The 21,803-nt window shown below is 32.7% G+C and overlaps 1 protein-coding gene across 1 annotated transcript in view; it reads right to left on the minus strand.

Moving 5' to 3' along the window:
* Nucleotides 1-21,803, minus strand: part of LOC113515680 (disintegrin and metalloproteinase domain-containing protein 10) — an 83,571-nt gene that overhangs the window by 14,997 nt on the left and 46,771 nt on the right. The window contains exons 4-8 of the mRNA XM_026899945.3: nt 19,999-20,190; nt 6,636-6,840; nt 3,778-3,937; nt 3,019-3,183; nt 1,106-1,271 (exon numbers count right to left, since the gene is read on the minus strand). Coding sequence (XP_026755746.1) covers nt 1,106-1,271; nt 3,019-3,183; nt 3,778-3,937; nt 6,636-6,840; nt 19,999-20,190 — 888 coding nt within the window. The remainder of the gene's footprint in view (nt 1-1,105; nt 1,272-3,018; nt 3,184-3,777; nt 3,938-6,635; nt 6,841-19,998; nt 20,191-21,803) is intronic.

The following is a 21,803-nucleotide window of genomic DNA, read 5'->3' on the forward strand; positions in this document are numbered from 1 at the left end:
TAAATATATACGGCCATGTGTGCGAACGAGGTGTTATGAAGAAATTTAAAGGTATCTACGGGAAGCAAAAGGCCAACATGTTGATCAACTGCAACATGAAAACACTGAAAATTAATTACTTTCATTTTATTATATATAGATTTTTAAAATTTCCTGAAATATTATTAGTTAACGTTTTATTTAATATTGTAGAATTGATCAATACAATTTATAAAAATAATTTATTGGTATTACTTACATATTTTCAAAAAAATACGTAAAAACCTATTTTTTTGGGTGATTATGGGAGTTTATGGGTGTTTATTGGGTTTTTACCAAAGCACCGGGTTTAAACCCGGTGCTTTGCCCATCTGTAGTTGCGTGGCACTCGAGGCTGTAGTGACGCATCACTTGGAATGGCGATTACTTCCGCCCGAGTAGCAACTGTTGACGCGTCCTGGTTAAATATTTTCGGGTTTCGCGATGAATTGAACATGACCCTGAAATGCTTCGGTGTGATGAAGGAATTCACAAGTTCGCATCGATCCTGTTGACTAGCTCTCGACGCAAAAGGTTACGTTATAAGATTAAATCTTTATATGTCAGTCTGTGGTATCATGTCTCAGTAATGAATATGAATGAAGCAAAGCTTTTAATTATACCTATATTATTTGGGTTTTAATTGAAAAAATAAATAAATTCATATTTCTTAATTTCTGAATTTTATTATTGAAAAGAGGTTCTTCTAAAAACTTGCTTTCCAAAAATAGAGAAAGTACGATTTCACTTAGAAATGAGACAATGTGATACAAATATCATTATTAATCTACTACGGGGTTCATTTAGTAAGAGGCAATGTTGTAATAACAAGTCCATAATCGTAATCTTACATTATAATCATTACTATCCTAAATTATTTTATTATAAATACAAGAAATCTTGTACATAAAAAGGAATACAACTATTATTTGGATTGGTTGAATTAGAGCGTGTTTTATAAGTTTATATTCGTAACGTACTATTTTTTGGAAAACTATAGATTCCCGTTACGTATGTTAAGATTTACGATGGGAGGACTGTAGCCTGCATTAATATTAATTTAAAAAGTCACAGAAATCGTACATACCTAGAGTTCCTCCCGTGAAGTCTCTGTATGTGAACACGTAGGCCAGGCAGAAGTCCTCGTGGTTGCCGAGCGAGTGCAGGTTTAAGAAGTTGGATACATCGATGTTTTCATGACAGAACTGGTTCCTGTCGTATTGATGCGTGACGCAAAATGAGTCATCATCGATCTGTGTGTACAAATTGGATATTTTATTACAAAAAAAAAAGAAAATATAAGGAAAGAAAAAGTGGAAAAGGAAAATATATTAATCGAATCTAGACAATAGGACAAAGAGAAGACTATGAAGGTAAAGCTAAATTAATTTCACGGTGTGGAAAATAATTATACGCAAAAATCTGTACAAGGTTAGATAGAAAGGGTTGTGGTCGCCGCGAGGACCATTCTAAAGGACATTATAATTAAATGTTTATTAAAAAACAGCAAGTTGAGGAGGAAAAGGAAAATAGTGAATGACGTAAAAAAACGACATAAAAAAATATCAATAAGTGTCATCTACTTGTTGATTAGTACCGTTTTTTTTTTTTTTTTTTTTTTGATAGGTGAAAATAGTATGGTAACCCCGCCTGCGCTAACGGGATACGCTGGCGGAGCACCAGTGAAGGGTGATCGATGAGAATGAAAACAGGCCAGTTAGCCCATCATGATGAATTCAACAGGAATTAACCATGATAGTTTCAAGGGAGAACCGCGAGGAGGTTGACCTAGTTGGGTATATTGCTAGCAATGGGATTCTCAGTCTCCATTACTAACAATCCCTTTCCCCCTATTAGTACCACGTTAGCAAAAACTGTTAGTGCAGATAGGATTATCATTCAAAAAAGAAAAAATTATAATATTAATGCTGGGGTCAGGTCGGCCTCTACTTAGTCCCCTGGAAATATTGGGGCCAACTGACCTACTTTTATTCTCATCTATCATCTCTCATTGGTACTCCGCCAGCGTATACGATAGTGCAGGTAAGATTACAATTCTATGAAAAGACCCCTATTTATTGTTGTATCAACCGTTAACTGTTCACTGCTGAACATAGCCTCCCACATAAGGAGGATTTTGCCAGTAGTTGCCACCCTTGGCAGGCAGGCTGGCAACCACAGTTTGGCTTTTGGTGATGTATTAAGAAGGACGCTGCTCTACTATAAGTTTCCTTAGTCGCCTCTTACGACACCCACGGGAAAAGAAGGGGTGATCTATTCCTTACCGGTATCTATAAGGCCGACCCCTGTCAATTATACGTATATATCTGTTAATATATTGTATATAGATATGGAAACACTGTATTGCGTTATGTTTGCACAAGTTTACCAACTAAAACTAACCGACGTGGTTCATGCAATAGCTAAAGGTAACGTTGATGAGATAACGTAACGAGTCCCCTGAGGTATGTCAAATTGTAGAATGTAATGAAGGAAATGCCCTACGAGTATTTAGGAGCGGTAACATAATGGTTAAAAATAATGACAGTCTGTAGGATACAAATGTAGCTCCGAGATCAATGGAAAAGTTATTGAATTTGATAAAAATTAACAATTTCTAACAGCAATGTAATAATAAGATTCATAGTCAGCGTAAAGACACGTAAATGCAGTGTTGAACGCTCATCAGTAGCTGAAACGATGATATTAAGAATATGTGGCGGAGACGCAGTGTATGCAGATGGTAAAGCTCCGTAGACAAGTGAGAAACGAATCTATCAATAGATACGTTTTCGTTATTGCGCACATGAAGAAGAAGAGGATGCCGAATGCTGCGGTCTCGTTTTGTCGTATGCATATGGTAATAAAAACATATTTATGGATTCGATTAGTTTATCACTAGGGGGGCTGGATCGTTTCTTATAGCAGTTTACAGGTGTCTATATTAAGCAGTTCAGAATAAATAACTAAATGATCATGAAGCGTGAATTAAAAACCTACTTTAATCCTTTGGACTTCAAACTTGATATTCCTATGCACCATCCGGCCATCGAATTTGGTGTCCCTGTAGATGTAGTTGACCGCTGTGACGTGGTGTGAGATGAGCGACAGGATCTCCTCGCGAGTTTTCATATCCACTTCTGTACGTTTTGTAGGGTCTCGATGCTGCAATATGGTAGATACCAAAATTAGGAATAAAATTTCTAGAAATTGAAACATCGGCATTATTAATTAAATATATGATAAAAATATATATAATACAAAAGTGGAAGGACGCAGATATCGGAGGAGATCTAAATATGAACTATCCTACAATGAATAGATAGATTATGTTTCTAAAACTAGCGCGCATGCTTGAGATGAGTTATGAAATTGGATGAAGCAAGTGAATTGGATACAGAATTTTGGCAAACTGTTCACCTGGCAAGAGTTTTGGCGTGAAGATAGATATAGATAATGATATAGAAGATATTTTCGTTAAATATTTACGTTAATTATATATAATTATATTTATACGTTTTATAGTAACAACGACTTTTGTGAATGATGACTGATATTTAGGAGAAAAAGTGTTTGGAAGAATGGAAAAGACAAAGGTTCTGATATACTTTATAATCATGTAGACTATAACAAAAATGTCTAGATTTAATGAAACGATTGAGATAAAACATAAATTTATGTAAAATTATAGGTATATTAAATGATATAAAATTTCTGCAGGACAGTCTGTGTCACGATTTTGTATATTGTAATACTTACTTCAGGAAACCCTTCCCTCACGTGCCGCCAAATCAGAGGGTCTGTTTGTATGTACAACGAACAAGTGTTGCGGTTGTCGAGCGTCGCTCGCCTCGTGCGTGAATGTTCGCCCGTGTTCGCACTTCGCGAATACTTATTGTGATGGGGATAATCCCAATGCCTGGAAAAATAAAATATATTTTGGATTCTGAACATCTTTTGTTATATTTGATTTTTTATTTTAATATTTAGTTATTATTTATTTATTTAATATATGCAATTCAATACGAAAATAATTCTTTTGTTTTTGTTCCAGCAAACGTTAAATTATTTTTTTTTGCATTCGTTTTCTGAATATCGCAGACATTAGAGAAATAATTTTTTAAGGGTGGAAACGTTTGGTTAGTACCATGGGGGTCACAGTAATCTGTGATGTAAATTATGCTTACGTTTACCTTTCAATCAGTTAACTAATAATGTAAGAGTGGCGCCCTCTAGTATCAAAACAGACTTCATGTCGCCTTCATCGTACATAAAGATTTCGGTGACGATTTTATTTGCCATTTAAAGTATAAAGTAAATATGACAATTCTTTTAAAGTTATTCAAACATGAATTTAAAAATACAGAGGGCGAGACCGGCTTTGGATCGTGGGATTGCGAACTGCAGTTATGTATTCTTCAAAATCAATCCAGTAAAGCATAAAACAAACTAATCTGAACGACACGGCGACAGATCTATTATTTCACCTTTTACACAAAGCGATATCGGACCTTCACAGCCCGCGTTACTTTGATATCAGGTCCAACTTAGTCTATAATGTTTTAAGATTGTAATCTAAATGGGGCGATTATAGCCGGGAACGGTTTAATGTGCCTTTTAAAATACAATATAGATTTAATATTAGCTGAATATTTAAAAATTTATACAAATAATTTATCTCAATGTAGGATGAAAATTGATATTCTTGAATAGAGTTATCAATAGACAGACCAATCGGATATTTATAAAAGAATTAATAGTTTCAAGTTATACAAGGCTTACTTGCCCCGACAAGAAATATCTTAAATTCTTTAAAAAAAAAAAAGAATATGAATTAAATATATAAATAGACTGCGTAATTCACCCGCGCAGAACCTAATAACTTCTGTCTACGCAGTATATTTTAAAACCTTTCTTAATAGATGTTTGATATAAATATTTTTAATATTTATGTGATAAAAATGAATTTCTAGTTTTTGCAATGTAGTAGACAGATCACTCAGAACATTTATCTTTAAATAAGAAACTAGCTGTTTGCTACAGCTATTATACCCGCATGGAACTGATTCTATTGTTCTTGTGCGGTTATTTAAAGTATTTTTTAAAGGTGTAATGAAATACCGAAGAGTCGCAAAATAAAAAAAAATAAAAATCGAGACTTCTAATTTAATTGTGCTCTGTCCATATCAATTAATCTGTAATTTTGCTTTACTTTTTATATCTAAAGAATAAGCCAGATTATCCCAGAAATTTTATACGTAGAAATAATTTGGTATACGAAACTTTTAAACTACTTTGGCAGTATCCAATTAAATTGGTTCCTTAATTTCATTACACATACTAACAAATATATAGACTTTTCTAGTATTTATAATATTCATGATAACCGTCCTATTTATTAATATAATAAATGCGAAAATTTGTTGGATTGATGCATGGTGTGTTACTTTTTCATGCCAAAACTAGTAAATGGATTCGAATGAAATTTGGGACAAGGATAGATTATATCCTGACTTAGCACATAGGATACTTTATATAATTACTAATACACGCGGGCAAAGCCGCGGCATATAGCCAGTTATTTATAAATGTAATAAGAAATAATCGTCATAACAATTATTTCATAATGGTCCTCTGTCACAACAAGTATCATGGGTATAAACTCATGATAGTTGTTGTGACAGGTAATGTTTACGTAAAACGCGCCATAACGAAGTTTGTTCATGCATAATGCCTTTCAGAGAAATTTAAACGGCTTTAAAACATGCTGAGAAATTCAGCGAATAACCAAGTTAGTGCACGGTATAGTCGAGAGCTCTGCAGAAGTAATCCCCTTTGGCGGGGACTGTCGCGAAGTCTAAATTATGGTCCAGGCTCGAAGTTTATTACCTCAGCGAATCTTCTTGGAAACTGTTTTCAAGGCAAGGAAAATTCGTTTGTGAGTGCGTATCGAGGAGAGATTTTTTTATATAAACATCATCATCATCATCATATCAGCCCTTAGCTGTCCATTGCTGAATATGCTTGGCAGGCGAGTTGGCAACCGCAGTTAGGCTTTGAAGATATTTTAGGAGGTATACTACTGTCCATCCCTCACCTTCTATATTCGCATGAATAACATTATAGACATTACAGCATAAACTATATCCCTTATATGTTATCATTTCAGCGAAAATAGTGTTATGCTATATATAGGGTTACTAGATATTATATTAGATATATAGATATATTAGATTTTTCCATAACGCATGCCTTTTCACAGTAGAAACAGCTAAGAAGTAGATATGTATTTATTTATCTATTTAGGCGAATCTCACAATCTATCTTAGTATGGGTTGCGTAGACAAGGAAGATTTTTCTATATTTAAAAATAAAATTTAAATTTCCTTCCTATATCTTGTATCTTTAAGTTTATGAGCCCGACGAGAAATATTTTTTAGCATACTAAAATGGTCATAACAAAAACCATAAATTAGATGCCACTTCTATACAACAACGTAAGTTATACAAAGGAAAATTTTGTCTGCCAACCATCCATCATACGCTCAGATTCTTAGAGGTATCATGGCCGCGTTACTGTCTCTGAAGAAATCTTTTTGCAGATTTTATTCCTTTACCTTGGTGGATCATCCCGTAGACTGTTTGGATGCGGCGGCGAAGACCCGGGTATATGGTGAGGGGATGATGTGTGGTGAGGCGGTGATGCGGATGGCGGTGGTGTGGTGGTGGGAGATGTCGGCGGATCGTCATCTACTCCCGAGTTTTGTATGCGTTCCATCCACTGTACCACCTCATCAGTGATGCCGCAACCACCAACGTGACCTGTGTAAGAATATCATTCGTTTTTAAACTATTCTGAATTCAAACAACATTACAGTTACGTCCGTTAGCTACAAATAGTAGTTTATCAAAATTATCAGTGGTTGATAAGTTTAAGTTATAATTTAGTATTATAAAAACCCTCTTCTAGGCTTGGTTCTATACTAATTTGTCATTATGACAAAATTATAACAAATTAACGGGACGGCGAACTTATTAATGGCAGAAAAAATCCGTCTAAGTAGGTTTATAAATTATGAAAATATTTAATATATGCATAAAAAATTGTAAGTCGAATTGAGAAGTAGGTCAAATTACAAACGTACTATACAAGTGCTAAGTTAATTACTACTACTAAGTGCATTATTTAAATAAACCAGTATATACGATGAAATTCTTCGCCATCTTGTATTTATTTAATATAATTTTAATCTAGTCTTAGGTACTTATTTGCTATATGATTTCGAAGGTCCAACTTTTGTCAAAAGCAACAAGCGCCATTCAGTTTAAATTATTCTATAGCAGCCATACAATACCAAATAACTCCGTACGTGATGCGAATACAATGAGAAGATTTAGCGAGACGATACCGTACTTATTCAACTATACAGAAATTAGTAATATTTTTTGAAGCGGCTATGAATAAGAGCAAATTAAGAGTATAATCAATACGCTCATTGTCCATAAACTAAAGGTTAATGTATTCATGATAAAAAATGTCTTAAATTATTCATGACGAATTCAAAGTTCAGAGTTGGGAACAAGAAAAATAAGGGAGAACACCTTTTCTTGCCGACCCTGTTGGAATAAACGAACGGTGTGAAGTGAATGCACTTTAGTTAAATATATATTGATGTTTGTAATTTGTAATGTACTTAATCGTGAATATTTTATACTAATTTTACTTGGTCCACGTGACTGTGATATAAAGTAGCTTATGTGTTTTCCATCCCAAATACTACGTGTATGCCAAATTTAATGAGGATCAGTTGAACCGTAAGGTGTCAAAAGGTAACCAACAAATAAATAAATGCTATACCACATATAAAATAGTAGCAATAATTTGTTTCTGAAGAATACAACATTTATATCTTAGATGTAAGCACATATGAATAATAGTTCTAAGAAGAATAAAGTTTTCCTTACATTCTGTCATTGATAAGATAAAATGGTAAAAATATTGCGAATTGTAGGATTGACTATATTATTATATATTAAAATATAATTTACTATGTGGACAATTAGGTAAATATTTTTACATGTGAAGTACTAAAAAGTGCAAATTAATTATTTTGATACAATTTACAACATTGCGACATCAGTACATGTATTTAATTATAGATTATCTACTTATATATATCAATACATAATAATAAAATTATAAATAGAACATGTTTGAGCACGCATCACGCAAAAACTAGTAGACAGATTTTGACCACTTTAGAATGGTGACATTTTATTTGGTTTAACATATACAAAGTGAAGTCGAAATCATAAGTATCCTTTTAAAGGACTGTTCCATTTGTGAAACTAATTGTCAAGTTAGTAGATGATGACATTGGCATAAGAATATGGACTAGGGTACTAATAATAACTTTTTGCTGTTTATCGAATCAATTCCTTTGGTAAAAAGGTTTCACTCAATACAGCGTTGTTTCATGTGTCTTATTAATGTTGCTGACACAGTTATAGCTAGCAATAAATACAATTACGTTCCTGACAATATAAATTTCAAACGCTAAACGTAATATAACTTGATATATACCTACCATACATATGAAAAAACATAATGAAAGAGTAAAATGCAAACTTGTGAAGTTCGGATTAAAATTTAAAAATGCTGAGCAGTGTGGAATATTTTTTTTCCTGTGTCGTGTAGCACATTGGCGTTTTACATCCGGCGCGGTGCATTTTAACGAAGCTCTGCTAGAGTTGTGTGCGCGACCGTCGACCGCCAGATAACGGAAATTACCGGCTGCCGTAAGCAAGTAAATACGTAGGTATTTACCTATATAGATTTACTTCGTTAGTGATAGTGGAGATAGTCTAATACCTACCATAGATTTTTAATCCAGTTTTAATGACTATTTCAGAAACATGTGCTGATTTAAAATATTTATATAAACGTACAGTTTATTGTTTATCTTGGTAATATCTACTATTTTTGGGCTGGTATATAAGTAATATTAAGTAGTAACATCAAGTAATATACTTGTACAATCTAAATATTTATTATATAATATATTGTTTTCACCCACAAATTCCTGCAATTATGTTTTTTTTTTAATATAGAGCTTTAGTGATTAGCAAGAGTATCCTCTAAATATGAGTACCTACTACCAATGAAGAAATACACTCTTAAGTACACAATTATACAGACGTGGCAAAAAAAGTATTGTGTGTAATGTAACAATACTATATGTTGTTTAAATTAGCATGTATGTAATTTTAGTAGCGCGGAATTTAGCATTCTCCACTATTTACCGGGACATTTACCTAAAATAGCGAATACCCTTCCGTTTGCCGTTCCCATGGGATTCAGTATAATATTTCAGTACATCCGCAGACGCGTAAATTTGGTTTTAAACTACATTGAATAATTAAAGCACCTAAATATTAAAATTTGTGTATGTTTTACAAAATTGAAATAAAAAGGACGCATTGGTATTGAAGTTATAGAGTACTTGTCAGTTCTTCAGTCTGGAAATCTGGGTTGGATGGCCAATTGGTACAAAAATTAAAGAGAGAACGATGATAGACTATGAACCAATTGTAATGACCATTGAGCATCATAAGTATTGACTAAGAGAAACAAACAAAAGACCGGATGGAGAAATCTTGAACAAGTACATATACTATGTACTTATAAAAGGTAGCCAAAATATGAGAATAAGGTTGATTGTGAAAGAATGATATTAAGGCATAAAGTCCACGCTTTCGTAATATATAATCGTATTTGATTTTAAATGTGATCAAAAGTTTTATAAATGGAGAACATATAAAGTTGTCAATAGTCATCATATATAGTCATCGGCGTGTATTGCAGTTATTAATTGTACTACTCACTAGTTCGCTAGTTCAGTTTGAAAGGTTTTATAATAAGATATGATAGTTAAATTACTGAACATTGTCACTCAACATTTTATGTTACAAGGTTCCGTAACGAGACTAATGCTTGGTAATGCAATCGTTCAAGGGTCACAGTTGACCATTCTACCAAAATATTTTGAATGCAGCTCTCATTGTAAGCAATAATTTTTATAAAAGGTATGTAAAATTTCTACAATTCATAATCCAAGTATGTTGTGAAAGAAATTTCGTGAAGGTATTGTAAGAATCTATGTGACGATTCCCCTTGGGATATCTTTAAATAATGAAACGCAAAGATCAATTGCATTCTGCGAATACATTTTGAGTTAAATGAAAATAAAATTCTTACGAAATACTTTACAAGGTATGTAATTGATATTCGTATTAAATTAATAAACGAAAGGTGGGTTGTACGTAAGGAAGTTTTAACAACGGCCAGATGAAATATGGCTTTAATTATTAAGTTATGCGCGCCCTAAAAACATTCCGCATAGTTTACTTCGAAAACATTCACTGGATGAATAAACACAATATTATAATGAAGTATTACATTCCTAGATATTATAGATTGATTAGTTTTAAGCGCTTCGAATGAAATCTTAATATCATTCGAAAAAATACACAAGTAAAAAACTGCTTTAATGTCTACTAAGTACAGTGCTACTTTGTAGTAAGAATAACAAAATTAAAGCATATAAAATAATATCTGAAATACCAATTATTCTAATTAAAATAAAAAAAAAATGACTAAGGATTCTCTTAGTCTAGTTCTATGAAATCACTGTTTGCTACTTTATTTATAGTTTACAGCGAATGGTGTGTAGGTTAATAGTTCACTATTTTATCAACCAACTTCAAAAAGAAGGAGGTTCTCTATTCAGTCGTATTTTTATTTTCTTTTTATTTATGTTTGTAAATTCATAACTTCGTCAATTCTAAACCGATTTGGAAAATTGTTTTTATCTGAAAGGATATACTTACAGATTGGTTCTATAGTGTTATCAAAATAAGTCGAATAGTTTAAGTTTATGACTGGTTTTGTCACAATTGAAGTCGGTATTTTTTCTGGGATAAAATCTTTAATTATTGGTGCATTTTTAACATAGTGATTTCGTAAATAGTTTAAGTTTTCATATTATTTGTATACGGCGAGAGTTTATCTTTTCTTGTTTGTTCCGAAGCAATATTTGGGTCTAGACAATATTTTTAGCCCCAGTGTACCGGTATTGTTTCTATTGATTCAGAGTATGAATACTTAGTTATAAACTCAAGTATTCCAAATAGTTGTTGATACATATTTATAATTACATTTGTAGATGTTGTCGCATATTTATAATTAAAAAAAAAAAAACTATAGTAGCTTAATAGATGTGATCGTTAGATGAGTGTTTCATCTGTCAAACTGAATAATTTATTCTGCAAAATAGTTACAGAGGCGAGCGGAATCATATAAAAGTAATGTGGCAATATTAATGAATAATATCTGTACTATACGAATACTCTTTTCTAAGAACGTCTTTTCCTATAATTTTACTGTATAATAAAGTGTCACAAACAAACAAATACATACAACTTCTAGGTTGACGTATGGATGCATAATGCATGCAATTAAGATTAAAAGCAAGTGACTCAACATTAGCTTAGGGTGGCTGCCAAGACGGTTGAGTATTGCGGTAACTTGGTCTTTTATTTCATATTTTTCTACATATATATTTCAAATATGAATTTGGTTTCGTTTTAAATGACTGTCGAAGTAGGGAGGGATGGAAGACTGTTAGGATTTTGATGCAATCTATATCTTAAATGTTTTGATAGATTTTTGTAAAAGGATTTGGTAATATAGATTTGTTGTTAGCTTCGTTTTAATTGTGGGAATCCGATTAGGCGGATTTATTAGTCGATTTTTGTGACTATCATATTCATTTTTATACAGTTATTTTATATGGAATAGATATAACAATATATAACTTATGTGTAAACACTTTCTGTAACTAAAAGTATTTGAGCTTAATGATACCTAAGACAATTTTGTAAATTGAAGTTTATATGATAATCGCAAAGGAAATACAAGACGGAAACAAAGGTTTAAATGGTTAGTTTGTAGAATATTAATTCATACGTGCTGCAGGAATGATTCGATCGATACAGCTACATCGAATATCTACATACTTTGTCACTTTACTGAACCATGGGTTGCATTTTAAAAGTACGTATTTCAGTTTTAACGAATCTGTTACTTTTGTCCTTGACTTTATTGTGTGGACTATGATTTTATATAATTACATTTAAATTTGATCCCAAATTAAATTACAAAAAAAAGAACGTATCTAAAAATTCAAACACACGACTATCAGTGTTATGATGCGGAACAGTAAACCATTACATTTTAACACTCGCTTTTCAGTCGTTACGAAATATAAATAATAAGTAAAATTTTTACGAAATAATGACGTAATTTGCATAAAATATGAATTAAAATTCGTTAATTCGTGATACCTGACCTGGCTACTGAATAATGTGATGGAAAATGCTTGTTACAAACACGTAGGTACACAAAGGAAAAACGGTTTACAGCGTCGATTCAATTCCAGAAATGATATATGCAATATTTTGCTCAATACTAACATAGTAAATCGTGTCGAGCTCTCGTATGTTTGTACAGCATATACAGGAGTTATCAAGTCCCGTATAGGTATTGCTTGGATCGGCCGCCTCGGCACTGAATAAACAGCTAGTAAGGTTAGCGCCACACTAAACGGATATTCGGTCAACGATCTTCCGTGGTGGAACGCCAAAACGTTTTATTGCATATAATTTACTATTATCGGGCACTATTATATTATGATACCGGACTCAGCCAGTTCCATCCTCAACACTGATCTTCCGGAAGTGTATTTATCATATTTTCAATGTGGCTCAAATATTCAGGACGAGTTAAGTCACATTTCTATGGGAAAAATATTCTGATGCACTTGTGGAACACTCCCTTAAAAAGCTATGGATTTTGATTTTATCTTACATCATTTTCTTCAAAATAAATCTATACGTCTGATAAGATATGCGGTGAGCAAAGAACAAATGATAATCATTAATTTCAGATTTACATTGTGTTTTGTTTGTTAATAACTTTGAACTCGAGGGTCAGTTTTGCACTGTAGCTTTAACAATAAATCTAAAATACCGATTGAATATTTTTAGAGTTAGTCCGCTGGTTTCATGTAAACAGTGTGAGTCAGTTTTGGGCGCCGACACTGACACCTGACACAATGTAAATTTACTTTAACCGTACTTATTTTATCGTCATAATAATAAAATATTTGTGTGTCATTCGTTTAACCACAGATTACATTTTTTATCTTCGTATATTTTTATTCTTCATTCCATCACAACTTCTAAATGCCTGAACAGGCTTAAAGTATGGCATATCGTTAGAAGCCTTAGATCTTAAGTTACACTACATGAAGAAATATTACCAATAGAATTATTAAATAACACGTTATATCACGATATTGTCAAAAATTATTTTGTAATAATTTTTCTTACTAGAGCTCTCTCAGATGAATATCAATTAGGAGTCTAGCGCTTCAGTATATATATAATATATTTATTTAGGTTAATATATTTATACCCATATTTTGATTTAATATTTTATATCATAAGATGTCTAAATGAGACTTTAACATGACTTGTGCTGTTCGTGCAACGAAACGATGTTCATGAGTTTCGACAAATTAAATTAGTGAACTCGGCTGTACATGGGCCAAGGTACGAGCACACATACAGCCTTGATATTACTCGTAATTCAAGATACACTTGTTTGTTAACTACATTATGTTGTATTGTTATCTAGAAAATTGTATGTAGAAAGAGTAATAAAAACTATATCTTAGGTACACATTTGTGAGGGATATAATTATAATTAGTAAGATAGGATATGTAAATAGTGTCTTTAAGTTGAAATTTCAGAATTATCATTACAATTCCAAACATTAGCATTAATACTTTTTTAGCTCGAGTTAAATATTTGTATAAGTGTACAAGACAATTCTCGTTTGAAAATACAATGAACTTGAGGCTTTATTTTTTCGGTTTACTCTACATATGAAAGTTATAAACTTATATAGATCGGAAGTTTTCATGACAAATATAGTAAATATATAGTATATTTTTTATAAAAATTCCCACTAGAATACTGAATATAGCCATCGTTAAAACTATTAAGCTAAAATTAGTTTTATAAATAAGTACCTAAATGAAAATATTACTAACATATAAAATTCAGTTCACGGTCGGTATGACCGTGATAAACAAACAAAGGAATAGCTTGATAATGTGATAAAGTTGTCGCGGTTCTTGCACAAAATAAATAAAGCATCCAGAAAAGTCGCCGAATTAAAGAGTGTCTGAGCGTACAATTTGTAAAGAAAGTTTAGGGTTGCTATCTGTAATATCATTAAACAGTGGCAAGGACGCCTAAAACAAGTTTGCGCAGAAAAAAATTTTTACATTATTATTTTTTATTCTTTAGTTATTATTCTCAGATTGTGTCGGCGATAAGATAGTCGTAAGGTTAAGATGATGCGTTGAATGATGATTGTCATAAGATTGAAAGGCAAATATTATAGAATAAAACACAAGTAAAAACGAAGACGAAAACAACGAAGTATTATTGTTTTGTCTATTCCAATACCACTTTTACTTTTTATTATCTAAATAAGTAATAAACGAAAAAAGCGACCTTTCTAAACATTCGAATTTTCTAGAATTCTTGACTACAATTTTACTATAGCAATAGCACAGTACTCTGCATATAATTAACTTTATATACATAGTATAATATGTAAGTCTGGGCTCTATAGAAACTGTATAAGACGCAGATAAATATAATACAGGTATTTGTCTAAACACATGATACAAACACGTAATGTTAGGTAGAGAATATTACTCACTACAAACTACTTTTGCTCCTATACATATTTTATTCCTTTCAGAACATAACGAACATGTCGATACATGTTTACCACGAACATTTTGTCATGTCATCCTTTTACGCTTCATGTCCTCTTTACATTCTGGTTATCTAGTCCAATCCTTTCAATATATATTATCTTTTTTCTTAGCTTAGCGTAGTTTTAATAAAACATTTACAATTAAAAATGAAAAGTTTAAAATAGATACAAGTTTTTTCATTCTCTATGTATACTAATCTATTTATTTATAATTTATTACAAAATAACATAATACGATTTAGACACACTCCTTCAGACAGGAAATAGCCATGCTTGCATCAGTAGGTAAATATGTGAATCAAAGTTAAATGTACCGATATCTAATACATACATAGACCGCGGTCAATATTTTACATTAGGCGCCCGTACGATTGATTAATATTATAAAAATACAGAATAAAATAAAAGCTTTTAGCGGTACGTAAAAATTATACACGAAAATTTCGTGAACCAAAAATTTTAAAAAGTGGTGGATGCCGGTTCAGTATCAGCAGTCACGAAATTTTGTCATTTTTCGTTTTCGGTTAGATTTGAAGAACACTGCCTTAAAAGAATGCTAATGATTTCAATTTCAACGTATATAAAAATCGATTGTATTTCACAGTTGCAGTTTAGCAGGGTGGCAGCCCTAGGGAAGTTGGAACACGAATGTGCGCGCAGCCCGCGGGTTTGGCATAACGTCGTAAAGTTAAGCTGCCTCGTCGGGGGACACTTAGGTGCTTAGGGTCACGTTCTCGTTATTATAGTCCGTATGCGCCAACGGAAATAGAGATTATGCGTGTTTAAACCCTTGTGTAATTGAAAGTAATTTCATCGTTCAACGTTATTTATACATACCATTTATAAAGCTCGTTTGTTCCACGAATACGTTTCATTTGCTCGTTCATGTTTTAAAATAAAAATTGTAATTATGTCAAAATTGTATTATAGGTACATTTAATAATGAATCATAATTAATTAATCCTGTATGATATTTACGTTCCGTGTTAAAAAGTAACAAAAACATAATTTTCTTACGATATTAGGTATTTAATTTTAATTAAAGAAATATGACGAACGCGCACTTTAACGTCTTATTAAAGTTGTTGTTTGCTACTAAGTTATTGTTTTTATACTGCGGCAGTACGGAACTTTCTATTAAAATATTGTATTCCATTGATTACAGGGTAAATAATGTATTTATATTAGACAAACTAAAAGCGTGAGTAAATATTAAATTAACATGTCTGTAATGATAAAAGTCATATGTTATATTAGAAAATGTAGTTTACAAAACTTATTTAAGAAACTTTTACAATTTCTTTTTTTATACCATGTACCTATATAGCCAGTAAAGAGATACTGGAATTCGCTATTTATAGCGGCTTTGCTCTCATCACAACTCTTTATTTCCCGTTCGTGAGAATCGCGGGAAATATTGTTTTGCCTGATTATCCTTACTAATATTATAAATCTGAAAGTGAGTTTGTTCATTTTTTACCTCTTGGTGCCTTAAGGGCTTAACTAATCAATATGTTGTATACAGGTAGTATATAGAAAAGGATATAGGCTATTTTTACTCCCGGTTAGTCAATCCATCTCGGTCACACGGACGAAGTCGCGGGGTAAAAGCTAGTTATATAATTATCTAAATTTTAAAATATTTGAACTCTTAGTTTGTGTGCATTGATAGATCAATCAGTAAATCAGTCAATCAATACAAATCTTTTTATATGTATAGAGTAATTCATTAGCAATAGCGACGTAATATATTCGAAACTACGTCATATCATATGTGACATTACTATAATAACGTCGTGCCTACATTATCATTCATAATTTAATGATACCTATTATTGTGACTCCATTTCTATGGGTAAGTCGACAAGTTTTATCAAAATCTATGGAAATGCCGTTACGTTTTGTGTGTTCACACAGCCCGGATAACAAAGAAGACAAACGCTCCAAAAAAATGCAATAGTTCCCTTTACGTCTTTCTATAAGCGTACCGCCGTTCCAGAACATTATTCCGCGAACAGATACGACTTTTTACGATTCTATTATAGGTAGGTCTTTGTAGATATAGGTAGATACAATAATATAAAACTTTATAAACCTGTATTTATGTATAAAAGGGCAAACCCCCCAATACGATTGTTCAATAACTCGTAATGAAAACAAATGTAGCTACGAGTACAAACGCGACCCTTTCTGTTTACTCAATGCCTATTTATTTCTTTCTGATGAAATGTAATTTTCAGGAAGCAGAACAAATACAATTTCGATGACATGACTGCATAAATAGTGAGTATTTACATTTAATTTGCAACGTTTTATCAGATGGAGACTTTGTACAAAAATAAATTGTACGGTTACCCTCAGCCTCATTCGTTCGTTTCGTCGACAAGCTAATGTACATACTCGTATATGACAGTATTTCAGTTTGAGGGATGAGATATAGAGTGAAATTAGGGAGGCATATTCTCATAAATGACTTCTTTTTATGTTCTTTATTTAGTACTTTTATGAGGAGTTTGTTTGCATGTGCAAATTGCATAAAAATATTTAGCCATTCAACAAATATATTTTACCTATTACACTATTCTCCCACTAACACTCAGGTTATGGAATGAGTTCCCTGCCGAGGTTTACCCAAGAGACTACAGCATGGGGTTCTTCAAAAGGGGGGTAAAGAGGTTTCTTTAGGGTCGGCAACGCGCGCGTAATACCTCTGGTATTGCAGGCGTTCATAGGCTACGGTAACCGCTTACCACCAGGTGGGCCGTATGCTTGTTTGCCACCTCAGTGGTATAAAAAAAACTGTTATGTCACTTTTTTCAAATTGGGAATTTAACTTAAAAGAGAGAGACAAAATAATTTAATAGTTTAAATAGATTTATGAGAGATTTGACGGTTTCATGAATAATTATTGTTTAGTTCGACTTACTAATTAAGGAATGAATCGATATCACTAACTCAATGTCATGATTATGCATTTTTTTATGTTGTTAGGAATAGTAAACAACCACGGATATTAAACGACATAGTGTGATGCCAACAATTTTCGCCTGTTATTATGTCTCATGTATACCTACTAACTTCTGATCGAAACACAATTACTTAATATTGCGGCTGCAGGACAGAAAATGCAAGAAGATGGTTACTTTTGGATGCCACAAAACTTTACTGTTCGCCAATAAATAAAAAAACAGTTCGTTGATTGCAAGCGACAAAATATTAAAATATAATCTTGTTACTAGGTATACATTGTAAAAAAAGAATGCAGCAGGAGTGGCGCAGAATCATTCGTTATCTACGGGATGGTCTATTTATCAGTTGTGGAAAATTAAGGACTGAAGTGTGTGTGATAAAGTATTTGTACTGGGTAGGTACTTATTGTAAAATGCGGGTATTTTGTTAAGGTTAAATTTTTGTGATAGCGTTTTACGTATTGAACTGTACCATATACATATTATTCATCAAAAATATTTATAACATCTGTTACTCAGTGTTTGTAGACAGAGACAAATATTACAGATTCATGTTTGTAGATAGATACAAATATTGCAGATTCATGTTTGTAGATAGATACAAATATTGCAGATTCATGTTTGTAGACAGATACAAATATTGCAGATTCATGTTTGTAGACAGATACAAATATTGCAGATTCATGTTTGTAGACAGATACAAATATTGCAGATTATATGCATAGAGTGCAGACGAAACGACAAAAATGCAAACTCTGCAAGCGGGGGCGTGTTGTTGACGCTAAATTACTATTCCAGCTCCGGCCTACTACGAACGAATGAATATGTAACATGGAATTTAGACTGGTTCGGTGACATAGCAAACCGATACAAATTCCACTTTTCGATAGTTGGCAGCGCTGAAAGATATTGTCAGATTCAGACGATGACTGTTATAATTAAAATTGAAGGCCGTGTAACGAATTTATGATTCACATTTACCAACAAACGATTCGAACGCCCGCGATAAATTAGTTCGAATTTTCCGATGCAAGCGATGTTGCAATCAGCTGGTGACAGTGTGCCGAGCAAATGGGATTAAACTTTGTTAAACGGCCTTGCGTTGCAATCCATTTGCTGTGCGACACACTGTGGCGAAACTTCCACGCGAGTTGTCTCCTCTCCTCTCTGTATTCTGTACAATACTGCGGCTCTGTCTACAAATTGCTCGCAGTTACACGTTGCCATACAATTTCGTTATGGCACTATTAACTTTAAGGCTTACGCACATTGAAATATGTAATTTAATCCCATGATTCGATGGATGCGAGTAATAAAAACAACGTAACGCTTACGCACTAACACCAATTAAATACTCCACCTCTATAATGTTTAAGTAAGCTTATTAACCGTAAGCTTACTTCATACGAGTAATTTCTTGTTATAAATTTTGCAAGGGTATTATTATGCTGCTTATTAGTTTAAAGAGATTAAATGATTACCATAGTAATGAACGTCGGCTTATAATATTATATGAAGTTTGTACTTCTGTGAGTTAGTTCTTTAATTGAATTAGCTTATAATTAAATGCTTTTAAATTTCCGTGCACGTCCACTATACTGGCATGACGTTATCCTCGATGGAAAATTAAACATCACACTTAGCTCTATTGATTGATTGGCACCAAGATATATAAAACAATAGTATTTAGTTATGTACAAGATTTCAATACTAAAAGAACTAAAAGTTTAAATTTGTAAATGTTGTTTGTTTCTTGTAAATAATAATAATCATCATCATATCAGCCTTTAATTGTCCACTGCTGAACATAAATCTTGGGGGTTTTGCCAGTAGTTACCACACTTGGTAGGTGGATTGGTAACCGCAGTTAGGCTTTGGAGATGTTTTAAGAGGGATGCTGCTACCCATCTCTCGCCCTCCCTCACTTGCCTTTTACGACACCCACGGGAAAGGAAGGGGTGGCCTATTCTACGCCGGGACCACACGGCAAATTATAAAAATTATAATTTGAGAAAAATAGTTCTAATGTGAGGTAGCAATGTTGAAATGAATAAATATACAAGTAATAAAAAATTACGAAATTATTCATGTACCGTGTCTACGGTGCGCGTAGGGGTCGCTGACGTCACTCTCCTTGTAGATCACCGAGTGGACGCGCGTACGCGTCCCATTCGGTGGGAAGTAGCGGCGCGCGTGCTCCACGTAGAAGGCGCCGTCTTTCGACATGATCTTCCCCTCGAACACACCCTCCGTCACCGAACCGAACACGGTCGAGTGAGGTTCGTCTGTTAGAAAAAAAAAAACACAATGATTAAATATTTTAAAAATATAAAAAGAAAAAAAAACATCACAACAAAGTGAAGTCGAATTTTACAAATTTTGCTTCATTACAAAGTAATCACAATGTTATTTAAGAGTTGGCACTGACCCTGTATTGACAAAAACCACTAAAAAAATGAAATACTTGTAGTGTTGTATACTTGTATTTATAATATGCATCTGTTCAAAATATCGACTTTCGTTATGCATCATAAAAGACCCAGCTTTTTTACAGGTAAAATGCAATGAACTGGTTGCATAGATTTCATTTTGCATCTTACTGATTATAATAAAATTGTAATTAGACCATGTTTATACATGGAAGTTTTTAAGAAAAATTATAGCAGTATTAGTTATTAAACAATAGAAGACAAATACAAATTTTTTTACATATTTTGTCTGTATGTTTATTTCAGCATCATGCAAAAACTACTTGACGAAATTGGGTCTGGTTTTAAATCGTATTTCGTATATTTTATGTTGATACGCATACGGATTTTTTTTTTATTGTCCTACTTTAAAAATCCACGCACACGAAATAGCGAGTAAAAAACACTTATTAAAAAGTAGCTGCAGTGACAAGTAAGTTACTTAAAAAGAGGCCCCTCTCCCAAGTTCGATTTATGTTCGCCCAATATAGAAAATGATCTTTTCTAGATTGGCTGTTACGTAGTGACTGCGATCCATGTAGTAATCTGCGGCTGTGGTCTGAGTATTCTGGTTGCACATTTACGCCTTCAGATATCCGCTCTCTGGTTTCTCATAATACAAACTATCTTAATTTAACGACTAGGCGGTTTCATTGTTTGGAATTTATTACTTACTATCTTTTACCCGCGACTTCGTCTTTGAGACCGGGATAAGTTCACTGACTGGGATAAAAAGTAGCCTATATCCTTCTCCATCTTATATAGTACATCTATACCAAATTTCATCACAAACGATTAAGCCGCCAAACCACTAAGAGGTAACAAACACACTTTTATATTTATAACTAACTGTCCCCTGTAGCTTTGCCCGCGTGCACCAGTAATTATAAAATATTTTCATGTGTTAATTTATGATACAACCTAACTGTGAATCAAATTTCATTAAAATTCAGTCAGCCGTTTAAGTATGATTGAGTGACAAATATATAAACATCCAAACATAAAAAGATCCAAGCATCTTTACAAACCTTTATAATATTAGTAGGATATTAAGATTATTCTTATCTCGCAATGTTGATTGTGTGATTTAGGATAAAACTGTCCTACATATTAATCAAGACGTTATTAGGGTCACATAGACCATATTTATACCGTATGTATGTATTTATTTACCTTCATTTAAACACACAATTTTGTACATTTATATTATTACGAGCTGTCTCATTAGTAACTTTCCTGCAAACTTTTATGCCCTGATTACCCCTTGTAGGCGGATGAATTTTTAAAAGTTCTTAATGTTTACCTGGGTTATATAGACTGTATGTAATATAAATAAACACTAACAACGGATTCTATATATGATAGAGAATTTATAATGATAAATTTCTTGTTTTCGTTGTGAGCAACTGGGCTTTGTCTGTCAGTTAGTC

This window comes from Galleria mellonella, unplaced genomic scaffold (genome assembly GCF_026898425.1).
Source record: "Galleria mellonella isolate WM207_F2 unplaced genomic scaffold, CSIRO_AGI_GalMel_v1 utg173, whole genome shotgun sequence".
NCBI classification, from domain to species: domain Eukaryota; kingdom Metazoa; phylum Arthropoda; class Insecta; order Lepidoptera; family Pyralidae; genus Galleria; species Galleria mellonella.